Source organism: Sipha flava, unplaced genomic scaffold (assembly GCF_003268045.1).
Source record: "Sipha flava isolate LNK unplaced genomic scaffold, YSA_version1 24_pilon_pilon, whole genome shotgun sequence".
NCBI lineage: Eukaryota > Metazoa > Arthropoda > Insecta > Hemiptera > Aphididae > Sipha > Sipha flava.
In genome coordinates this window covers 241,271-263,508 of record NW_020272899.1, presented here as the reverse complement: position 1 = coordinate 263,508, position 22,238 = coordinate 241,271, and the positions used below count along the sequence as shown (strand labels likewise).

The following is a 22,238-nucleotide window of genomic DNA, read 5'->3' as shown; positions in this document are numbered from 1 at the left end:
GTAACGTTAAATCATTTTAACATGTAATTTGTATAGGTATATTACTTTTTATAGGTTAACTCGGTGATAGTGTTTATTCCCTAATACTACTATACCGTTATATTATTTAGAAAACATGTCGTTAAATCTATTTCAAAAGTTGGTTAGTAAACAAAACATGTAAAATGTATTTCTCTCGGCTCCAAACAAAAAATAAATAAAAACAAAACAATAGAAATCGGAAGCACGTAAAAGAATTGCCATCCGGTTAAATGTGACTTGGTAGAGTCTGGTGGAAATATTATGTGCGGCGGGCAGCAGCTGCATTATAACATAAACATCGTTACAATCGGCCTTTTAGTGGCCCTAAAAACGCGACGGCGAGTGTGTAGAATATAATAATTTAGTGTATCGAAATTGTACGTGTTAAACGGGGTGAAGTTTTCAACGACTACGTGATCAAACCGAAGCACTCCATCGAAATACCCTTATGTATTACAGTGGCCATACAATATTGAGGAAGATATTTAATATTAAGAACGTTTTTTTTTTTTTATTGAGTTAAACTCGTGAAGACTGAATTATTGGTGTCTGATATTATTTCATTTATTTCATTTAGTTCATAGGTTGAAAGTCGCCTACATGATAGTTTCCATGATTCACCCTGCATTGTATTTAACACTGCAAATTATAGTCTTATATGGTGTACAACAATTGATAGGTTCAAGAAGATATTGAAAATATCTTAACTTATAGAAAATCCAATTTTTACCCAAATTTGCGTGCTTTGAGGAGTTTCGAAGGAGGGGATATTTTACCGAATATTTTCAGCCAATCATCTCCAGACTGCCGAAACCAATAATTAGATTCACAACAATAATGTGATGTATTTATTGACGATAAACCAACTTGGAAAATCCATATGAACGAAAAACTCACACAGGTATATGTACCAGGATGGAAATTCTCTACACTTGTGTGAATGTCAAGTCTTCTGTACTCTTGAACTATCAGATCATCACTGCAATCACTGCAAAATGCGATCGCTTCATTAACTAAAATAAATAAGGTTCAAATTGTTCAATATAAATTTTCATGGATATGCCTAAAGAACCGCGGCTTATGAAAGTTTGCCAAATCTACAACGTTATGAAAAAAACCTCATGAATATCTGGACCAATATTCAATAATTTATGTACATGTCAAACTCAAATATTCGGGTGAAACTCGGAATTACAATCTGGGAAGAAAAACATCAAATAGATAACTGCGTCCTCGGCTACCGGAGGGCATTGTCTACTAATAAATAAGATCTGTCATCAAAAGATAAAAGTCAATCCTATTCACACAATATCATCATTATTCACTAATATATTACTATAACGTTATTATTAAAATTAAAAATAAATTGTTCACTAATATAACTGTTTAAAATTGCATTGATTGCACCTAGTAAGCTGAAAATGTTGATAATTCAAACAAATAAATTAAATCAAAAATAGCACAATAACAAATGATATTATCAACAATATACAAATTATATTGTACCAGTAACATGGTTTTACTTGTGCATGACTCGAATCACACATTGTTTATTAAAAATAAACCTTCAACTGAAATCGTAAGTAACGCTTGTAAAACTTACGTAATACATCTGGCCACTTGAGTCATCTAAGATTCAATAATATTCTGCGAGTGTGTAGCAAAACCATATGTTATTATTTTATTATTCGGCAAGAAAGGGCGGATGGTAGACAAATAATAATATAAGAAAAGTCGGAATAATAATATTTGCATTATTTTTAGTTTTTGTCCATGTAACCGTTACGAGGGACATTTACTGAAAGTAAAACAGTGGTTGGAGTAATATCAGTAACAGTACCCAATAGTTGAAATAATAGTAATTTCAGCAGATTATATTGTACTGCATTATTGATAAAGTATAATATAACAGTATACAGAAGCATCGGCAGTCGGTTTACCATATCGTATCCATCCAGACGACTATTTTCAATCGACCCGAACGTAGCCGACATGGCCGAGTAATTTGTTTCAGACTGCGTTCTCCAATTTCCAATAACCGCACAAACCCGTGTAACCGAAGACCGCACCGCACCGTTTCTACGTTTGCGTTTTATTTTTAAAACAATAACATGCGTTACTTTAACCTTTCGTTTTCTGAGAGGTATACACACGTATATACCACAGTGATGTCCGCATCAATGTTGTTAAGAAGTGTATGCCGACGAGTGTCCGAACATGGACAATGTTGTGATTTAGTTGGTGGTAGGAAAAGGTTGTAAATACTGACGAAAATTTAAATGCATTCATTTTTATTTTTATCCAGTAACAGAAATAAAAATGATTTTAATAGACTGATATTATCGTAAACACATAGTATACCGTCAATAATTACTACATACGCTAATCAATCGTCTGATAAAAAACTGAACGTCTATTGCGAAAAAAATAATGCCAAAATGAAAACCCGTAAGACTAATTACATTTCATAATCCCCCGCGAAGTGTTTGTTACTTGACAGTATGCGTAGTACACTCGTGAATATTCAAAATAATGTTGAATACATACGACGTATACAATATACACGTTTGTGAATAGGTATACGGTATTTACATATATTACAATATTTTCTTCTCCTGTACGAGTAGTAAGTTCCAAACGTTGTCGTATATATTATAAATACGCATATATACGCGTAGACGGACGAGAGAAAAAGTGCCAGTTGCGCGCGTGTGACAATGATCGAAAACTTTCGTTCGGCTTATGCAAATCAAACATCAATTTTAACTTTATCGTCTTTGGGTACAATATCTATCACATCCGCGCCACCGCGGTTTTTAGTGAGACAAATTATACCACCAGAGCCGTTCTTTCCACAGTACATTTTCTTTCGTTATTTTTTCATTCCCGTCCGGTTATCGAATTATTGTTGTTCATGATATTCACGTTTCGTTTGCCGTGAGATAAACGATATGACATTATTACTGCAGTGCATATACACGACTGTGTAGAATATTTTACTGTCGTACATGATAAATATTAATGATATAATACTTCACATAATTTGAAAACAGCATAATGGTATTAATAATAATTTTGTTCTCTTGAAAATTATGTAACATGTCGAGCAACAACTAAATATTATTAGATGTAAATACACGAAATAATATTTATAAAACGCACAATCCGTAAATACCGCCGTTTCTTGCACATGTGTTTCCGTCGTAGACAGTTAATTACGGCAAAACATATTAAATACCGTACTCCAAAACTTTTTAACAATTCATTAAATAATATTATACTTTTAATGGTTATTTGCTTAATGATTTTCTAAATGCATTTTTATAACCGATTTAAAGTGTTATCGGTAATTTATAACGATTTTTTTTTTTTTATCTCCATCAGGTACATTCCATTTCCTACAATTAATTTAAAAACGATTAATCTTATTAGTCCCTCTCCCAGTTCCCTACACAAAATATAATTTCTTTTTTGTATTACGATTTTATTTTTCGGGACAGATCAACTTTACAAAACTCATATTATTCATTCGTTGTATATGTTTTTGTAAAATGTTTCTTATTGACATATTTTCTGTTCATAACCATTATGCATTGTATCGAATTTGTTTTTTCAAAACCACCATTTATTTTAATCTTGGGAGTCTATCCAATTAAAATATAATTGCAGTTTGGTAACCATCGAATGTGTTATTTGACACATTCGACGAGGCCCCCCGAATATTTTCCCCAGAATAATAAACTGTCGATCAAACCCTGAAGCGAAAACCCAGTATTCATCCACACAGTAATTATTTTGTTTCTCGAACCATAAATATAATTTAATTGATACACAACTGTCCCAGGGGTTTAACAGTGGACAATTGTCAAGGGACGTGCAAACATTTTTGAATAGAAAATAGAAAAACAATTGTTATCGCTTCTGTGCCTGAACATCCCCTTCGAAACAAAGGTTTTTCCTCTCCCATTGATAATATATATATATAACCAAGTTCGCATGGTTACGAATGGAGCCCATCAGCCGATAAGTGGGGGTTAAATCGTTCAGAAAACGATAACTAATGATACCAAGAGGGTAACCGGCTAAAAACTTTTGTCTTTACAGTTCATTTGGTAAATTTAGAGTTTGAGGCGTATGGATTTTTGTGTACGTGTTTCCGGGGAATGAGGAAAATAATAGATAGACAGATAGTGAGAGAAAGAGAGATAGAGAAAGAAAAAAGGTTAGTAAAACAGGCGGGTGGAGCGGCCTGTGCAATTTTTCAAGGCGTAAATAACAACGGAAGGAAAAAAATAGGAAAAAAAGGTATAAGTGGCAATCTCTCGGTTCAATTGATGTGACTAGTAAAGGTGCGACGGGCTGAAAATGCGCGAGAAAACAACAAGGATGACGACGAAAAATCCGTCCCAACTTATCAAAAATGTTCAACCCATGTTATCTCGTCGGCTTCTTCCATAAATCAAACTTGGCCATTTACGATGCGATAGGAAGAGGGTTAGACGAAGGAGGAAACCAACGCGAAATCTTTTTTTTTTCATTTTTAAGGATTTCAAAGGCTCTGAGAAATACATATACAAGTAAGACGCGATTGCTTAAACATATATACACTCACATGTAAATTATAATTATCGTATTACACATTGTATTTGTCCGTTGTACATACTTTTTTTTTCATCCGACAATAGCAGCACGTATTTCTGATCACTTGACGTTTGAAATTCGTTCGCGTTCACTCGTTTCTGCACATAAATAACAAAAATATTATGTTTTGAAGTAGCGCGTAAGGCCATTAAAAAAATTTACTATGCTATATCAGCGGAAAGAAACAGTAAATTATGCAGCTACGTTGATTCGAATAAGAATTTTTTTCCCACGAGTTTGTTAAAATAAGAATGGAATAAATCAAACACTTCCAAAAAACTATAAATAAAATGTCATTTATCATAATACTACATAATAATTATATAGAACAAGATTTCATACCTATTTAATTTTTTTTTTTTGTTTTGCCTTGTTATTTTTTATATATAAGATTCGTTTACTTTGAATTTGATCAGTTGTTTTTTGTCTAAAAATGGGTTCGGATAATTAATATGTATTTTAAAATGATTAAATAATTTTTTAACATTAAATGTATTTATTTTTATTCGGATATTTCGTTTACCTACTGCCATAAATCATCGGTCTTAAATATTCAAAAACAAGTGGTTTCTAAATTGATACCGTCCACGATTTATTTTTTAGTATAGCTGTTGAGGGATAAAAATCTTGAATGAGGCAATAGTATTTTAACGAGATTGAAAAGACCGTCAGTTTTTCTAGACGTTCAACGTATAAAAGAAGCGTGATTTTATAATAATAACAAAAATAGTTTTTTTAAAGAAAAAAAAGATCACAACAACAATGTAATGAAAAAACCGTTATAAAAATCTGTTGTAAGGTTGAAAAAAAAACAATCTACACTGTCTTGTAAGATTTAAAATTGAATACAGTATCCGTATTATAACGAGAAAGTTATCACAAGAATTAGAATTTTGAGCCCCAAAAATATACAAAAAAAGCAAATTTTTATCAAAGCATTAAATTTTCTTTAAACATGGCATTAATTTATATTTAACGTTCCTCAAAAAAGAGTAGTAGGTTTGTAAAGTAATACATAAATCAATTTTAAAGCATCATTATAATTGAAAGTATTTTATGTACCAATAGTAAATTACATTTTAATTAAATCAACTAATTTACAAAAATATATTTTTAAAGCTGTGATTGAATGAAAATGCATTAATATTTCCTTTTTTGTATACTTTGCTTCTAATTAATTTTTTTAAAAATAAAAACTATAAATAATACCAATAAAACTAATAGTTCTTAATTAAATATTTTCCGCGTTCATATTTAACAAAAAGTGCTTCAAAAAACTATTTTATATGAAAACTGCATAAAAATAAATATAATATTACCTAGAACATTTTTTCACAAATAAAATTTTGTTTTATACATAAGAAGTATAAAATTTCCAGTACTAAATTGAACTGGAATGAATACGTGCATTGCAAAACTACTGTCCAGTGTAACTATATATCAGGGGCGGCCAAACGATCGATTGCGGAGATTTCAAAGTCGATCATGTTAGAATTTATTTTTAGGCCACGAGCACTTCAACAATGCCCAGATCAACAAAATAAATATTATTATGTTAATTAGACTTAAGTATTTAGATTTTAGAAATTATTTTATTATTTTTAATAATTAGTAATTCATTTGTAATACTTTATGTATTTTTATATACACTTTAAGCAAGTATGTTTCTTAATAATTATAATTATTTAATAATAAATCATTTTTCCAATAAAGTCGATCCTCAAAAGTGAAATATATTTTTAGTAGATTGTGGCCGAAAAAAAGTTTGGCCGTCTCTGCTATATATTATATATTATGAATAAAAAAAAGTAGGTCGATTCCGATTTAAGTTTAAAATATATAATTTTATTTTTATTCGTGAAATCGTGATCGGATTAAATAAAATAATAAATAATTGTCAACACGTTTGAGCCAACCATGAGCACTTATGGCCTATGATATGGACATATTGATGTAGAATCACTTGTCTTGTCGATTCAAGTGAGAGCTTACACGTATCAGGTTTCTTTCTGTGTATTGGGCATAAGTTGTCCTAGGTAATACAACTAACCACCGGTAAATTTGAAGACATGTGATATTTTAAAAATATTATTCGGCAATCATAGGTGTTCTTCATACAGTATGAAGTCGCAAGCGGGCCAAATATCAAAAAAATTTTAAATTTACGTTTTTAGTATCTCTGAATTCGTATTTTTTTTTCTTTAGAATGGTGCCATCTATGTAATTATATTTTTAAATATATATAATTATATAAATAAACTTATTACACTAAGACAGATCGAGAGGTAGCTGAAAACAATAAAGCCGTAATACGAAATGTGGCCTTTGAATTATACTTGTTAATAACAATATTATAAGAAAATGTCTAGTCTGATGTCAAAAATGTCATATTGATATTTAGCAGAAGAAAATTACAAACTTCTATAAATTATCAAACATAAGAAATGCTCTCCTGAACAATTTAATATTTTTGATATATGGCCCTCTTGCACTGATAGCGCGATTTACATATAGATAAATATATATAAATATGGACGTAAACAATATTAGCTTTCAAAAGTTGTGAAACTCAAAATTAGGGAGCCATCTAGAATAATCATCATCCAATAAAAACGGTGAGAAAAATAAGTACTAAAGAACTATAATCTCTTAATCCGTATGAAACATATTCTATCGGATATCAAACTAGGTATATAGTAACGTTTTAATAAGTGTAATGATGTGCATAATTCGATTGTAAAAGACGGCACAAATATTTTATTATGTATACTATTTATATGTACGTGATTTTTAAAACTATTTCAAATAAATAAATAACGGTATCTTCGATACCCGCGCGAACAACATGGGTCGAACAATAAATACTATTGACATCTCTACATTCAAAGGACCGCCCAAGATCCATGCCGCCGCGTGTCCCTATAAAACAGGGACACACACTACCCTTCACAGAGCTCTTGATCTTAGGTCGTCAGTGAATGCGCACCGATCATAAGATCAACGAAGAGTTTATACGTGCGATTTATTTTTGACTAATTTTAATTTTAATCCGTTTGACTTGTGTTCTTCGTACGAGTGTTGAAGAGTATCTGGTTCTCGTGCAATTAAATTCTGCATTTGTCGATTCTTTTTCAACCGCGCATTGACATCTGAAGGTCTACGGTACAGTAAGTAAGTACTACTTTATTTGGCTTGGCAGTCTGCATAATCGCGCTGATCGGCTCTCGAACCTTCTCAACCCTTAGAGCCCTCCCTTAAACAAGGAGGAAGGTAGCAACTCATTAATACCTCACCACCATTCACATAAATACCGTCTCCCCCATCTCATCTTACATCTCATCCTTACTTCTCTTATTTTATTCTTTGTATTTTTGGGTAATTACATAAGGAACCTCATTCTTTGAATGCATATTTTTAAATTTTATAAATTCATGATCATTATACTATCTATGATGATTTCCTCGTTTAATAACAAATAATTAAAGAAAAGAATTAACAATAATGTCATTAGTTCAAAAAGAATCATCTATTTTGAGATAACGTGTAAATTTTTATATCAGTTTGTATATATTTTGTATATTCACTTATATACAAACTATTATACTATTTCCATATCGAAAGTGTCAATTCATAGGCGTAATAAAACAATTTTAAGAAAAAATTCACTACGTTATTATAAAAAAATAGTAAATATTTATTTAAAGAAGTAATCATTTTGATAACAATGAATTTGAATAATTATTAATGTTTAGTTTTTTTTCTTTATTAATATTAAATTTAAAATTAATCCTCAAGACTTATAATACTATTAATTTTAAAAAATTTATTGTTGATACAATTGTAAGTAATTATAAAATACAGACTTGGATAGTATTCTGAATACAATATTCGGAATACTATTTTTTGTAAGTACTCGAGTATTTATTCTGCATATTATAAATATAAAGATAGATATTATATTATTGTTAAGATTTTCATTGTATGCATTTTATTAATTTATTTTACTATAGTTATAAGCCGATATTTCTTTTTATACATATTAAATTGAACATACATGTATTAAAAAATTAATTAATTTATGAGAATTCTGGCCTTCACACAACTATTGACTTGGAAATGATTCTTTTGGTTGTAACGATATATGTTTTATGTAAAACTGTTGTAATTGAATAAATAAAAACAAAAAGTACCGCTTAAGTAAGATATCTTAGCAATTTTCTACGATTGACTGAGTTGTTGATTTTGAATTTGAATAGATGGAGATACCGAAAATCATTACATTTATCGGTAAGTAATTATAGATAATCGGGTGCAAACTCGATTATACATATCACTTTATAACGGTATATCATAGTTATGCACACAATCAGTAACAATTAACTGCATTTCGGTCTAAACCATCTGTTTAAAACTTGTCATTTATGTTCCACATACAAATTGGCGTAATTATTATTTTCTATAAGCCTTTAAGCCAAAATGTAATCGAAAATTGAAAACGTGCGGGTTATTGGTAAACATCATCGATCCTGCAATGTGGTATCACGGAATTAGTGTTGATCTGAATTTATTTTCTTTTATTCTCGTTCATCTTCATTTCTTTTTATTTCTGTCCGTTTCATTTTCTTTCTCTTTCTCTCTCACTCTTTCCTCTCTTTATATTTCTAGATCCAAACCACGAACGTGAACTGGAATCCAAGCAATTCTAACAAAATCCTATTTCGTCGTACGAATTTCTTATTAGGTAGATGACAATAAATCAGTACTTACAAAAGAAGAACTCGTCAGGAGTACCCTGTATTTGTTGGTTTCGACATTGTAAACACTGACGCCACCTTGTGCATCTCGAATCACCATCTCCATGTCTGAAAATAAACAAATAAATGGTGATATTATTCTTTGACAGCCAACAGTTTATGACGAAGGAAAAAGGCAATTAATTTATTTTCCATTCGACGCGTGGAAAAAATAAGAAAAACAATACATATGTTCAAAAGAAGAAAGAAAAAAACGGTTCAAGACCAAATACCGTAAAATAAATAAAACATAAGAGTTTGTTGTCCTTTCGGGACTTGTTTGTACACGTAGTATTGTTTAAAGTTTGTTCGCAATTCATTTGTTCTTATACATACATACATATATACGTATATATAATATAAACTATTGATGTAGTAGTTAGATATAGTTTATCGGATACGAGTGTAATAAATATTTGAAAAATGGGTTAATTTAAAAAATATATATATCTCTGTCGTGCATTATGCAAGTGTTATATATTATATAATGTGGAAACTCACATCGAAAATCAGAGCTGATTGATTTGAAAATGATAAAAAAACAATAATACTTTTCAGATTTCGAATTTAATAATTTAAAGCACAAAATTGTATTGAACTTTTAATTTTGAGGTCGATTTGTGTTTAACTTACTGTTCAATCGTTACTTGGTAATACATTGCATTAAATTTTTTTTTATCCATACATTCCAATATAGACAATATATTGATTCCAAATACAACCGTTTGCTAAAATTTCATTTGGTAAGAATTGATTTAATATTCATTTGGATATAAATGCTCATATTTTATTATAAATAATTGAATAATCTTTATATAATCATTAAAAATATACTTGAATATCTTTCAAAATCTACGTGCTGATTCATTAAATTATTAGGTTATAAACCAACACATACAACTTATGTAATTTTAAAATTTAATTTATTTCAAGTTTTTATAATAAACTGAAATAAAATAAGTAAAAAAATAGTATTTGAACATTTATTTAAAATTAAAAATAACAATTTTATAGTGTTGTTCGTTATTTATGGTTACCATAAAAATGTTTATATATTTTCTTAAAATTATATTCAATACATTTATTAAAAATATATTTTTTTTTTGCAATAGATTTTTTTTTTTTTTTTTGTAGAAATTGTTCTACTCTCGTTAATACCTAAACTATTTTTTTAAACTAATGTTGTACATTTTTAGTAATTTATATCTGCCTTAATTTTTTAAATAAATATAAAAAAAAATATTATGAATAAAATATAAAGCAGTCAGATGTTTTATCATTAATAATAAAACAAATTTGAACAAATTAAGTTAAATTAAGTATTATATTATAAAATAAACTCTTATATGCACGGTAAAACTTGCTTTTTCATAAAAATAAAAAAAGGAATGATCATTAATTCAAATGTAGGATTTAAAACATTAAGTGACATAATAGCACATACATTTATCTTACAGAGGTTTTTTGTTTATTTATTTTTTTTTTTTTAAAGTTGTTTTTATCTAAATTCAACAATTTGATAATGTAATATATACTTAATACGATATAAATGTGCCGATAAAAAAAAATACTTGAACTTTTCATTGAAATGTATTGTTTATAATGAAAACCGATCTTATACCATGAAATTGATCAATATGTCATAAACCAGTGGTTCTCAAACTTTTTTTGTCCACGGAGGCCTTACGTTTTCAAAAAAATTTTCGAAGATCCAAAAATCAGAAATTTTTATTTAAGACAACAATAATTATTAATTTTCATATTGATAAAAACATACAGTTTAAAATTTAATTTTTTTTAAAGTTCGGATTTTGTCATTTGCTGTGAAAACTTTGGTCATTTTACGTTGTATTGATAAATTTACTTTATTTAATTTTATGATAATACCATCCAAGTTATGAAGTCGTAATAACCAAATTTTATCAGAAATCTTAGTTGTAAATAAAATTGGTGTCACTAAAACGTATAACTCGTTGTGTAATTCAAGAAATCATACCAGTGTTTTTCCTCAATAACTAAAAAAATATAATTATATTTAAATTTAGTTAATTAATATATACCCACGGAATCCCTAGACTTCTCCCGCAGAGCCCTAGAGATCCGCGGAGCACAGTTTGAGAACTACTGTCATAAACTATTGATGTGGTTCAACCCGAAATTGTGAAATAATATATTTACCTAACATGTAGTAACTGGAGACCACGGATCACTTACAAATAATGAAATAGGTAACTGTTGTTTACCGAGTATTTAATGGAATGATCAAGTGTGTCAAACTGACTATCATTTTATCTTGCCCAAATTTTAGGTATTAAATATCCAACATTAAGTAGATTATACATGTATTTACGAAACCCATACATAAAATAACCAATTACGAATTTTTTTGTTGAATTTTTATAATACTCGCTTTAACTCTTTGATAATATCGAGTGATTATAACATGGAAATATTTCTATCCCAAACTATTCATATCTCTACTCAACACGCATTAATGCATGCATATTATATATCATAAATGCATAATTAATTTACATAAGACATAAACCGTCTGATTTTTTAACAATATATAATCATTACATTACGCTTTGAACACTTATGAAACGCAAAAAATGTTTTAAATTTTAAATAATTCGTATAGATTATAAGATACCAAAAGTCAGAAATATATATTACCACAGTGTAATTCTAAACAAACATTTATTTTGAGTGGAACTTATTAAAGGCAACTGTAATAAAAAGAAAATTACTATATTATTTGCTAATACTGCAAACATAATCTCAATATTGAACTATTCATATATAAACAAATCCACATGCCCATTTGGACTTATTGCATCCAGCTATGGAGTGCAGGTAAATCATTAGACTTTAAAAAAAATACAAAGGTTCCAATCGATCACTTAATGAATAATAACTAAGATTCCTTTGAATTTTATATACATCTACCATAAAATCACTCAAATCTTCTAATTTCAGCACTTAACTTGGATTCAATAACTTCTAGATGAAGTTAAAAGAAATTATGGTGTTTTAATTTGAACTTTTAACTCTTATAAAAAAAAAAAAAATCATAAAATAATTAATTAAAAAATCAGCAAAAAAATATTGAAGTCTAGTGAGTTACTCATTTTCTCGCGAAATTCGTGTAGTTTTATCCTAAGGATAAATTATTTTTTTTTTGAAAATTAAATATTTATTAATAAAAATAAAAAGTTAAATAATAATTTTTTATCAATACTTTTGATTATAGTCGTAATGTGCTATATAAATCACGAGGAAAAATGTTGAAACTCTTAGAGACTATTTATAATTGTTTTTTTTTTTTTTTAAGTCTACTGTTGTAATAATCAACAATAGCTTGTTAATTTAAACCAAATTTTCAAAGAAACAAGTATAAAAGAAATAAAAATATGTATATAATCATTTTAATAATTATGTCTGTGTCGATAAGAATTTGAATGAAACATTTGTTACAATATGTGTAACTATACTTTTATAATTATGGAAAACCCCAATTGTTACACGTGAAAGTTGAGTTAAACTAATAAAATAATAGATATTTAATTTTTAACGGTTTTTATATTAAAAAAAAAAAAAAAAAAAAAAAATACGACAATTTAGACCAAAAAGTAAAATAAAATAAAATGAAATGTACATATTGATTGCGATTTTAACATTCTACCGATAGCCAAACTAAACTGCTCGAATAGAAATAAAACACACAAACGTGACTTGAACTTAACCTTTGGATTCAAACAAGACCACAAACAAAACCTATGCGTTAACTGCCTATTGTATTATTATGGAACACAAAGCATACGCGTAACTTATACGCCAGATACACTAAACGCGTTGTTGAGAGTATACCGAAAGTAGTGTATCGCTATAATAATGGGGCTTTGAACACGCCAAGTTTCCAATCAATACTCGACAACGTGTTGTGAAATACATCGATGCAATAGCTCGAATGTAATATGCGACATATGTTGCATACAATTAAATGGGATTTAATCAAACTGTAGGTCGATTTAGTAATTACGCGTCGTTTCTCAAACAAAGTGGTCTTCATACGAATTTTATGCCAAATTTACTGTGCAAGTATATGTTTATCGAACTGAAGTGGTATTCTTCAACCTTGGTTTAACGAACGATTTAACGGTCTACTAGAGATTATTTTTATGATGCAGTGGAATTTAATATTATTTTTTTGAGAAACGCAAAAAAACCATTTCAGTATAGTACCCGAATATGTATACAAGCAGACATCAATGGGTACTTTATTTTGAATGCCTGCAAAACACACCATATTTAATGGAATTGTTCTCGAACTCTAAACATTTTAATATTGTAGACACAAAGGGTTTTACACATAGAAACTCGCGTAAAAACTTTTTAAAGTATTATATGATATGTAGTATACGTAGGAATATCGTATTTATTATTTATCCATTCGAATAGAAATTGAAATAATATATTCGAATGTGACCGGATTTAATAGTTTTAAAATTAAGATTATTCAAAAAATCAGAAATTGGTCCTACCTTATAGAATCTAAAATAAATCATCAATACAAATGTACCATCCTCGCTTAAAGTTATTTATATTCACTGTTTGGAACGAATAGATTAATATTAAAAGCAGAGATGGGTAATTTAATTCAATTCAATTCGTATGGTTTATACGAAAAAATGAAATGATTAAAAAAAACTATAAAACGTCAACGTGGTGTACAAAAAGTAAATACGTTAAAATCATAAATAGTGATATCTGATTAAAATAGAATCCTTGACGTTGGCTATAAAAATTACATTCTTATAATGCAACCCATACTTATATTTTAAAGAATATTTTAAATAATTTTATGTTTCTACGGTTTCTCAATTTAATTGTGTACGACTTCATGAAGTGTATGCATATGTATTGAATACATTATAAGAATTATATAATGACATCAATGTTTGGTTATTTTGTTCTTCACGTGCATCGATCAGAGATTTTTTTTTTTTTAATGTGGATTATATGTGTACATTATTACTTAGTAATAATTGTTGGAATCTTAAATCATTAAAATATTGTCCGATCGCTTCAGAAATTTATATGAATTTCGCTTTTAATAACTTATGAAAGGATGGAAGGTCATAGCATTCATCTTTAAATAAATGTTCAAAGAGTTCGAAAAGGGGTCTGTTAAAAATACAGAACACACGCGAAGATTTTATTTATTCGTAAATATTGAATCCGATTAGATGAACTCAATTATAGTTAGATAACTATAATCGAATTCATCTAACTTTTTGTTTAGACCGATTAATAATTTTGAATTATACTTTACTTGAGCAAAAATTTTATAATTTATGATTGAAAGTTTTTTATTTTTTTTTCCCCATTTAATGACTTTTTTTTTAAAATAAATTCCACACTAAAATGTTTAAAAAAAAACCGAAAGCAATGCAATTTAGGGATTTCAAATTTACTCAAAGTGTTATAGGATTATTCCTTCATAATTCACTGACGTTAAATTAAAATTATAAGAAAGAATTGGTTTTTTGGGATTTAAGTACACCAAATGTTTGTTATTTACACACAGAAGGGGTTTATTTATGGCATTTATATAATTGTATTAATCATTACCCAATGCATACATTGAACACTTTTAATATAATCGGAGCTTATGTTCCTACCTGCCCATTTAAATCCAATAAATATATGTGGGTGGTACCAACCTAATTTTAATAATCTATACTAATCAAATATAAATTGAGTTGCGTATAAAAATAGAAATAAAATTTAAGGTTTTTTTTTTTTTTTTTATTTTAATACGTAATATACAATCTATATCAAACGACACAATAAGCATATATGATAAGGGGTACAGATAACATGAGTATACAAAATACAAAAAGTGAATAAAGAAGCCACCCAATGATGACACTTAAATGTTGATAGTTTATATGAAAAATGTAAATGAATTAAATATATTTAATAAGTTAGTATTTAAGGTAAAAAAAAAAAAACACGATATTTTTATTTAGTCTTCATTGGCCTATATTATAGTAAAATATATTTTTTAATACATCTACAAGTAAATTGCAAATAAACATAAACAATCAAAACCCTATTATATTTGTTGCAGATTTATATTGTTTTTTTTTTCTTTTACTGTCGAAAATCAATAAACAATATCTTTAAGTCATTATATACAGCAATTTTCTACTCATGAAGCATGTATAGTAATTATTAATAGTAAAAAATGTGAATTTGTTAAAAAAATTATCATACTCGTTGTTTATGATTAATTATTAGTCAGCTTTCGAACTAATCATAAGCGCTTCTTTAATTGTATAATTACAATATAATAGTAATACTATGAAAAGATTCATCATTTCTAACTACTATACGTTCTCAAATTTCACTTAAAATAGCCAAGCTTCAAAATTTGAATAAAATATTTGAGTTCAAAACATTGTTTTTAAAAACAGTTATTAATTGATCAGTTCGTGCCGAACCGCGATAGCATTCACATGTTGCGAAATCCGGTAAGCATAATTATATAATTTTTCCAACTTAATGCGTGTTATTTTTGATATGTATATTATGTTAAACGAAACAGCATAACATTTTGCATCTAATGCTAGTTTTGTTTTTTATAAAACAAAACAATTGTCTCGTAAAAGTGCGTTTTTTCATATATTCTAATTAACTTGTTCCCGACCTCGAGCCAGCCGCGCTCGCTAGCGCCGCCCGGCCGGCACATAGACGGTCGAAACCTTATCTGAAATAGGTAATTATAACAATGGATAACGACGATAGCAAGTCAATGTCTACTTCCACTGAGCACAAAACGGTATCGCCGATTAAAATTATAAACAATAAAGTCATTAGAACATCTACGTGCAGCGATGATACTAATGACCTACTTTATTCTTCAACAATTTTAAATACCACCAATGACACAGTTTTTTAACAACCAAAAAAATCCGATTAAACGTAGTGCTCCGAATTCTTTAACAACACACCAATCCAAAAAAAACCCCAATATTCATCTCCACCAACAAATTCAACTACCTCACCGTAGATGACAATGTTCAAATAGATAACTCCGAGCAAAACAAACAAACTCAGTCAAAAATTAACGAAAATACTGCCGAAGAAACGGAAAACCACACACAGAGTATTAAAAAACGTCCACCAATATTCGTTCGTGGTATTGGAAATATAACCAAATTAACAAACAAATTATCTAAATTAATTCGTTCGGAAAACTTCTTTTTTAAGGCTTCTCTTAACAGCCTTAAAATTCAAACTTCCATTCCTGACGCATACAAAAAAAACTATCCATTATCTAAAAGAAAATAATGCTCTATTTCACACCTACCAACTACAAGAAGAAAAATCATTTAGAATCGTTGTGAAAAACTTACACCCTGCTACTTGTATAAACGAAATAAAAAAAGAATTGGAGGACATTGGGTTTAATACCCGCCAAATAGTTAACATAAAACACAAACTTTCCAAAGCTCCACTACCGATGTTCTTTGTCGATTTGGAACCATCCGAATTTAACAAAGAAATATTCAACGTTACTGATCTGCTACATACCCGGATGAAGATAGAAGAACCTCATAAGCATCGAAACATTATACAGTGTTAAATCTGTCAGGAATATGGTCTCATTCAAGATCATACTGTGCTTACAAACCTCGTTGCGTACGCTGCGGACAAAATCATGTTTCTTCAGACTGCCAGAAAACCAGAGACACTCCTTCAACTACAAAGGATGCCGCGTGTACAAGGACCTCCAACGTCTACACTAACCAACACAAAAATATGCCAATTTTCCGACACTGCCAGCTTCTAAAAAAACAACCAATGCTCTCCACAGGTAAATCTAACTGACATTAAAAATTATTCAATCCCATCTTTTGCTCAAGTAACTTCAAATAATTCTAGTAATATTAACCCTCAAGACAACAACAAAATGCTCATTGAATTTTTAAATGAATTTAAATCACTAATTACTCCCCTCCTCGCTCTCCTTACCACAGTCTTAAACTAATATCAAAAAATAATAACTAATCACTTAAACCCTCAATATTTCATCATCCTCCGCTGGAACGCAAACAGTCTCTACAACCAAAAAAATGAACTAATAACAACTCTACACGAAAAAAATATCAATATAGCTTTAATAACAGAAACACATTTTACAGATCGATCCAAAATTTCCATACCTGGCTACAGCATAATACATACCAACCATCCTGACAATACTGCCCACGGAGGGGCAGCAATAATTATCAAATCCTCCATGCTATATTACCTCCAAACTCAATTTAAAGAACCTTTTCTTCAATCTGCAGCTATACAAATAACTTTAAACCATGTTCCTATAACAATCGCTTCTGTATATTGCCCCCCTAAGACACAATATCTCTACTATAATGTTTGATGATTATTTTTCCACCCTCGGTCATAATTTTATAGTAGGTGGTGATTTAAATGCAAAAAACATCGATTGGGGATGTCACTCTAATAATCCTAAAGGCATCTCTCAAAAACAAATTTCTCTCATCTAAAACATCTACATAATTGCACCCCCTGGTCCAACATACTGGCCAACGTCAGTTAGAAAACGCCCTGACATATTGGACATTTTTATTTCTAACATTCCCAACCATATTAATACTGAAATCAATAATCTTTCCGATCCCTGCTCCGACCACTCCCCAGTCCTCTTATCATTAAATGCCTGCGCTCTAAGCCGATTCAAATACCTTTCTTTCTTAAATGGTAAAATGAACTGGGAACAATTTAAAAAAAATCTAGATAACAAAATCAATCTTAACATTAGTCTCAAAACTCCAGAACAAATTGAAACGGCTGTAAAAAATTTTACTTCCTCTATACAAACATCAGCTTTGAGTTCCTCTTCAACCCCCACAACATCCATTCCTTATTACTCCATGCAACTTCCAACCTTCGCTCGTGATCTCATCTCCTTAAAACGCCACGCAAAATCCACGTGGCAGAGAACCAGATTACCGCCAGATAAACAAATTTATAATAACCTGTCTAATCGAGTAAAAAAAATGCTATCCGAATTACGGAAAGAATCCTTCGACAAATATACCGCTTCTTTAACAGTAAAAAACTGTTCTCTTTGGAAAGCTACCAAACGTATACTACGCAGTTATAAAACCATACCACCATTGAAAAAAGAAAATTTCAGTTGGGCAATAACTGATTACGACAAAGCGGTGTTATTTGGTACTCATCTTGCTAAAGTATTCTAACCACACAACGACATCCCAATATCTCCAATATTCAATAATATAGATGCCACTTTATCTACTCCATTACCCATGCACCTTCCCCCGAAACACTTTTCTCCCGGTGAAGTATATCAATGTATAAAATCTTTTCCTTTACAAAAGTCTCCTGTCTACAACCTAATAACGGCCGAAATCTCCTGTTAACTCTCTGAGAAAGCTATACTAATGCTAACATATATTTTAAACGCAACCATCCGACTTTCGTATTTGCCCTTACAATGGAAATTTTCCACAATAATACTTATTCATAAACCAAATAAGCCCCAGAACCTATCGTCCTCTTATAGACCAATAAGTTTACTCCCTTTTTTCTCAAAAGTATGCGAAAAATTGGTATTAAAACGCATACGCTCGAATATAGTGAATAAAATAATTATACCAGAATATCAATTTAGTTTTCGTGAAAGGCATTCCACCTTACACCAAATACACCATCTGGTAGATTTAATATCTTTAAGCCTGGAAAGAAAAATGTACTGCTCAACAATAATGCTTGATATAGCCTTTGATAGGATTTGGCATCCTGGTCTCCTCCTAAAACTTCGTAATATTCTCCCTCCCTCTTACTTTATTTTTTTTAAAAATTATCTCGAAAACCGCTCCTTTTCGACCAAAGTAGGTAATGATTTATCTCCTGTCTATCCCATTAATGCAGGAGTCCCCCAGGATGCCATTTCTTCTTCACTCCTTTTTAACATATACACATTTGACCAATCAACCAATCTAAATACCCACGTTGCAGACTATGCCGATGACAAAATATTCATTGCAGTAAACAAAGATCCTAACACCACATCCACTCACCTTCAATCGCATCTCAATGACATACACAACTGGTTCCTGAAATGGCGCGCAAAGTTAAATGAAAGTAAGTCATGTCACACAACCTTCTCTCTCCGTAAAAAAACCCTCCACAAATTTATATTATCAATATTCAAATTCCAACCAACACCCAATCTAAATACCTAGGCTTAATCTTAGACAAGCGACTGACATGGTCTCCATACATCCACTCAAAAAAACTTGCTATAAATCTCCGAACAAGAATGCTCCAAACTATTTTAAATAACCAAATAAAAACTAGTCTACACTCTAAACTAATAATTTATAAATCCTTAATAAAACCTATGTGGACTTACGGTATCGAACTCTGGGGTGCCGCTAAAATATCTAACACCAACAAAATTCAAACCGTCCAATCTAAAATAGTCCGCCGCATACTTAATGCTCCGCCATACATCTCCAACGAAACCATCCACAACGACCTTAACATACCTACAGTGAAACAAACCATCATAACTCGTTACAAACAATTCCATAACTGTCACGTTAATCATCCGAACACACTAATTAACGAATTATCATCCCTCACACTTCCTGGAAATCCTCCTCGCTGCCTAAAACTATCTTGGTGCAGAGATCTACTCTAATAAGTCAGGAAAAAAAAAAAACTTAATAATAAATAACTTAACATAATGTAGTTGTATTATTATTATTAATGTTAGTCGAAGTACTCCCAATGGCGAGCCTCTTCACAGGTTAAATCAAGCTATATTGAAAAAAAAAAAAAATGTCAACAAAAATTCTTATTGTACATATAATATTCATATTGTATTTTTTCTAAATAAAAAAAAATAAAAAAAAAAAAAAGTTATTAATTGAAAATATATAACACTGTTGTGCAATATAAAAAATCTTCAAAATAACATATATTTTATGAAGAAAAAAGCTATAAATATATATATATATATATATATTTGTATTATAAATATATGAATGTATAAGTTCAATGTTGTTAATTTTTTTTCTTTAAAGACATTCGCGGGGATTAAAAAAAAAAATCAACAAAATAAGTTTATACGAAACAAACTTATGGAAAAAAAATAAATAAAACAAGGCAATAAATAACGATTTCCGACCATCAGATATGATTAATTGCTTAACATGAAAGCAAACAATAAACATAAACCATGATATTGAGGCTTTTGGGTAGGTTTGCCGTATACGAAATAATGCATACAACTCGTAAATTACAACACAATGTATTTTAGCAAAACAGTAATGTCTTATTCAAAAATCAAAGAAATGATATATAAAAACAAGCAAACAGCAAAACATTTCTTAAAATAAAGATTTAGATTAAAATGCATTATATTACATTAATATTTAATAATTAATCTACTCGACGCAATACATATGTGTTACATAAAAATAAAATATTTTCAGTAAAAATATATTTCATTAATATTTGACTTTAGCGAAGAAAAGCTAACTTGTAGCGAGGAATGTATTTCATGTTAGTCTTAAATTGCTTACTAAAAACGTATTGTTTAAGATAATAAATAAAGGCATATTTTAAATAAAATAAAATCTTCTATATTTTATATAAATATACTTTTTGTACACATATTATATATAAACCGTATAATATATTGTATACCATTATACTATATGATTTTTATTTTTTCAATGCATCACATATGTATTTAGAACTAATGTTATATTTATATTTAATTCGTAACTCAGGGAATTTAATTCAACTAAAAATAATAACAATTGGTTATTTAATTTCACAGTTTAATAATATTAACATGGATTTTTTCTTGTATACATCCATGAATGTGAATTCGGTTTACAATAATTTAATTAAACCAGTAGAAAATAAAATAATCAGTAGATATTTGCTACTCGTGTTCAGGAGTTTCATGTAATTTACACATCGATAAAGGTATACAATATTTCTTATACAACATTTTTTTTGTTTAATACAAATTTAAAATAAATAATATAAAATTGTGTTTTCTAATAAAATATCGACCTACCATATTTTACGTAATTTAGTAACATCATAATTTATGATCAAAATATAATCAAAAAATATAAACAAAATATTTTATTATAACATATGAATAAGACTTATAATAATAATATATTTGATCAATTATGCATGATTGCGTCTTCCAATACATATTGGCATTGTTTTAGCCTATAAAGACACAGTTCTAATTTTACAATTATTTTTTTAATTTAATTTAGTTATGGTGAGTTAATAATAAATGGCAATGATAGAATTAAATACAGTTCAGCTATTGAGTTTTTAATTGTTTTAGAAAGATAAATGTTTTATTTTTTTATTATGATTATTACTATGTAACTAAAATAAATACCTGAAATAAATTAAATTTAACTATATAATTATTACAAACACGTAAAGTAAAAATTTATTTGATCGCTATGTATGTTCTGGAGTATAATTTAAATCGTAAAGCAAAAACAGTAATCATTAAAAAATGAGCTTTGTACATATAATACAATTTAAACTGATTAAATATGTTAGTTCTAAAATATTTTTTTAATATTCCTTGCATTGTATGGTATAATTTTATTTTAATGTGCTTTTCAACACCAAAAATGTAAAAAAAAAGACCATAATTTTTACTGTTGAAAA

General features: G+C 28.9%; 1 protein-coding gene across 4 annotated transcripts in view; it reads right to left on the bottom strand.

The window, feature by feature from the left end:
• LOC112684458 (prolyl endopeptidase FAP) overlaps positions 1-22,238 on the bottom strand; it is a 234,175-nt gene that overhangs the window by 26,642 nt on the left and 185,295 nt on the right. For 3 of the 4 annotated variants that reach the window (XM_025555998.1, XM_025555999.1, XM_025556001.1), the window contains 2 exons: positions 9,430-9,524; positions 4,686-4,760 (listed from right to left, as the gene is read on the bottom strand). In XM_025555998.1, the coding sequence (XP_025411783.1) occupies positions 4,686-4,760; positions 9,430-9,524 (170 nt within the window). Of the gene's footprint in view, positions 1-4,684; positions 4,761-9,429; positions 9,525-22,238 lie in introns of those variants that run through there. The other variant, XM_025556000.1, reaches the window with a different exon arrangement.